The 2,393-nt window shown below is 45.0% G+C and overlaps 1 protein-coding gene across 1 annotated transcript; it reads right to left on the bottom strand.

The window, feature by feature from the left end:
- Positions 1 to 213: 213 nt before the first annotated feature.
- LOC105533920 (olfactory receptor 52B2) lies at positions 214 to 1,171 on the bottom strand. The gene is given in 2 exon segments (XM_011972527.1): positions 214 to 250; positions 252 to 1,171. Coding segments are annotated over 2 exon segments (957 nt in total).
- Between the last annotated feature and the right edge of the window lie 1,222 nt (positions 1,172 to 2,393).

The following is a 2,393-nucleotide window of genomic DNA, read 5'->3' as shown; positions in this document are numbered from 1 at the left end:
AGTTATTATTTCTGGGTTGTAGGGAGGACTGTGTAAAGAGATTAGAGAAAACAAACAAGAGAAGGAGGAAGAATTATGAGAAAAGAAAGAAAAGTGGGGGGAGGAGGATAAAATAGAAAGAAGAGGAAGAAATGTCTTCTCAGTCCAGGAAATCTCTGTATTTCACATCTAGCTTCCTTGAGGGAGCTGGACATCAAGATTCATGAGGATCCATCAGCCCAGAGGGGAGATACAGCACCAAGTCTTGATGGTGGGCTACACCCTCACATATCTGCTTAGTCTTCACACCATAGACAATGGGGTTCAGCATTGGTGGCACGACCACATAGAGATTGGCCAGCAAGATATGGACATGTTGAGGAATATTACGCCCAAAATGGTGGGTCAATAAGGTAAAGAAGGATGGAACATAAAACATAAGGATGACACGGAGGTGGGAGCCACAAGTGCTGAAGGCCTTGTGCTGAGCCTCCTGGGAGGGCAAACAAAACACTGCTCGGAGGATCAGTGAGTAAGACACAGCGATGAGGATCACATCCAAGATGACCATGACAATGGGCACTGAGAAGCCATACCAGATGTTAACAGTGAAGTCAGCACAGGCTAAACGAGCCACTCCAATATGCTCACAGTAGGAATGACGAACAATGTTGGTTCAGCAGAAGGGCAGCCGCTTCAGCAAGAATATGACTGGGAAGATGATGCAGAAGCTTCGGGTGATGATGGCCAGAGCAATCCTTCCCACAACAGGCCAAGTTAGCACTGCTGTATATCTCAGTGGGGCGCAAATGGCCACAAAGGGGTCAAAGGCCATGGCTAACAGGATAGCTGACTCTCCCACAAACATCATATGGACAAAGAAGACTTGGGTGACACAGGCATCAACAGCAATGTTATGGGCATGGAGCCAAAAGATGGGTAGGGCCTTGGGCACAGTGGTAGTATACAGCAGGATGTCCATGATGGCCAGCATGGAGAGGAAGAAATACATGGGCTCATGAAGGTTATGTTCCATGACAATAACCACTATCAGGAGGCTGTTTCCCAGGGCTGCAGTGTTGTAAATGAGGCAAAGAGGTATTGACAGCCAAATGTGATAAGCCTCCAACCCAGGGATGCCAAGTAGGACAAAACCTGCAGGATGGAAGATGGTAACATTGCTGTGACTCATGATGCACTTTATGGTCCTCTCTATAATGACTTAGAAGCTGATGAGTCTCCTGAAATTGAAGGAAACAGAAAGCACTCCTGAATATGTATAAATATCATAAAAGACAGCATAGATTTCTAAATTGCTGGACTCTCCAGGGGCAAGTTCTCCCAGAGAATGTTCACTTGGTGTAGGAATGGCTTCTGGCCCATGGTCCTTCCTTTGCAGATAGAGCTTCTGTGGCAATAATGCTTCAAGTATGAACAGAGATGGCAGCACCTGCCTTCAACCACCCTGCCCCCAGAGTTTGGCTGCACCCTCCCTTTCTGACCTCATTCTACTATTTTCACACAAGCAGCATTTTCCACCTACCTATGTTGTCCTTGTCCCTTTCCCTAAGATTTTGTTCTGCATTTACCTTTAATTTCCCTCCCCTTCTACTTCTGTTCACCAAAATAACTCCTTAAAATAACCTGAAAATAACTCCTTAAGACATACCACTTTGTAATGGTCTGTGTTCATAGCAACATGTCTCCTTCCTAAAAGCCTATTAGCTAAACTATATTTTAACTTTGTTATATTTAATCCTATTAAGTTTATCTGGCTATTGCCTTGAACATTTCACAGGACACTTGCACTTGTGGCCCCCTGTGCAAGGAAGTAGAGTATCAAGGGGAAATCCAGAGGAAGCCTAGAGGCGTACATTTCTCCACTGTGATCCAGATTCATATCTTCCCTAACGCAGTGAGCAATGGGGCAGCCAATGAAACTGAGACAGGCAATTTTCATCACCAGCTCCTCATGGACTTCTCATGCTCCTCCCCAAATAGTTGTATACAGGAGCCTCCTGGTTATGTCTGGGCTTCCTTATCTACAGAAGGCCCCCAGGAAAATTATTCTGAGCAAAAGAAATCAATGTTTCGCCCACCTGTAACCCCTGCTGACTCCACTAATACTGCCCTTTTTCCCACCCCACTGTTCCCCAACCCTCAGAAAGAACTATGTTTCCCTGGTGCCAAGAAGGATTAAGTATAGAGCCCTTCTTGGCTTTCCTGCCACTCAGGTAATATTTGTTTCCTTCTGAAGTTCTGAACTATCTGCCAGCTATTAGGACTAGGGAAAGAATGTGTGATTAAGAATCTAGAAGGGAGGATATGAACAGACATTTCTCAAAAGAAGACATTCATACAGCCAACAGACACATGAAAAAATGCTCATCATCACTGGCCATCAGAGAAATGCA

The sequence above is a fragment of the Mandrillus leucophaeus genome, unplaced genomic scaffold (genome assembly GCF_000951045.1).
Source record: "Mandrillus leucophaeus isolate KB7577 unplaced genomic scaffold, Mleu.le_1.0 Scaffold1296, whole genome shotgun sequence".
In the NCBI taxonomy this organism is placed as follows: Eukaryota; Metazoa; Chordata; class Mammalia; order Primates; family Cercopithecidae; genus Mandrillus; species Mandrillus leucophaeus.
The sequence above is the reverse complement of the archived record's forward strand: the minus strand, read 5'-3'. Positions and strand labels throughout refer to the sequence as shown.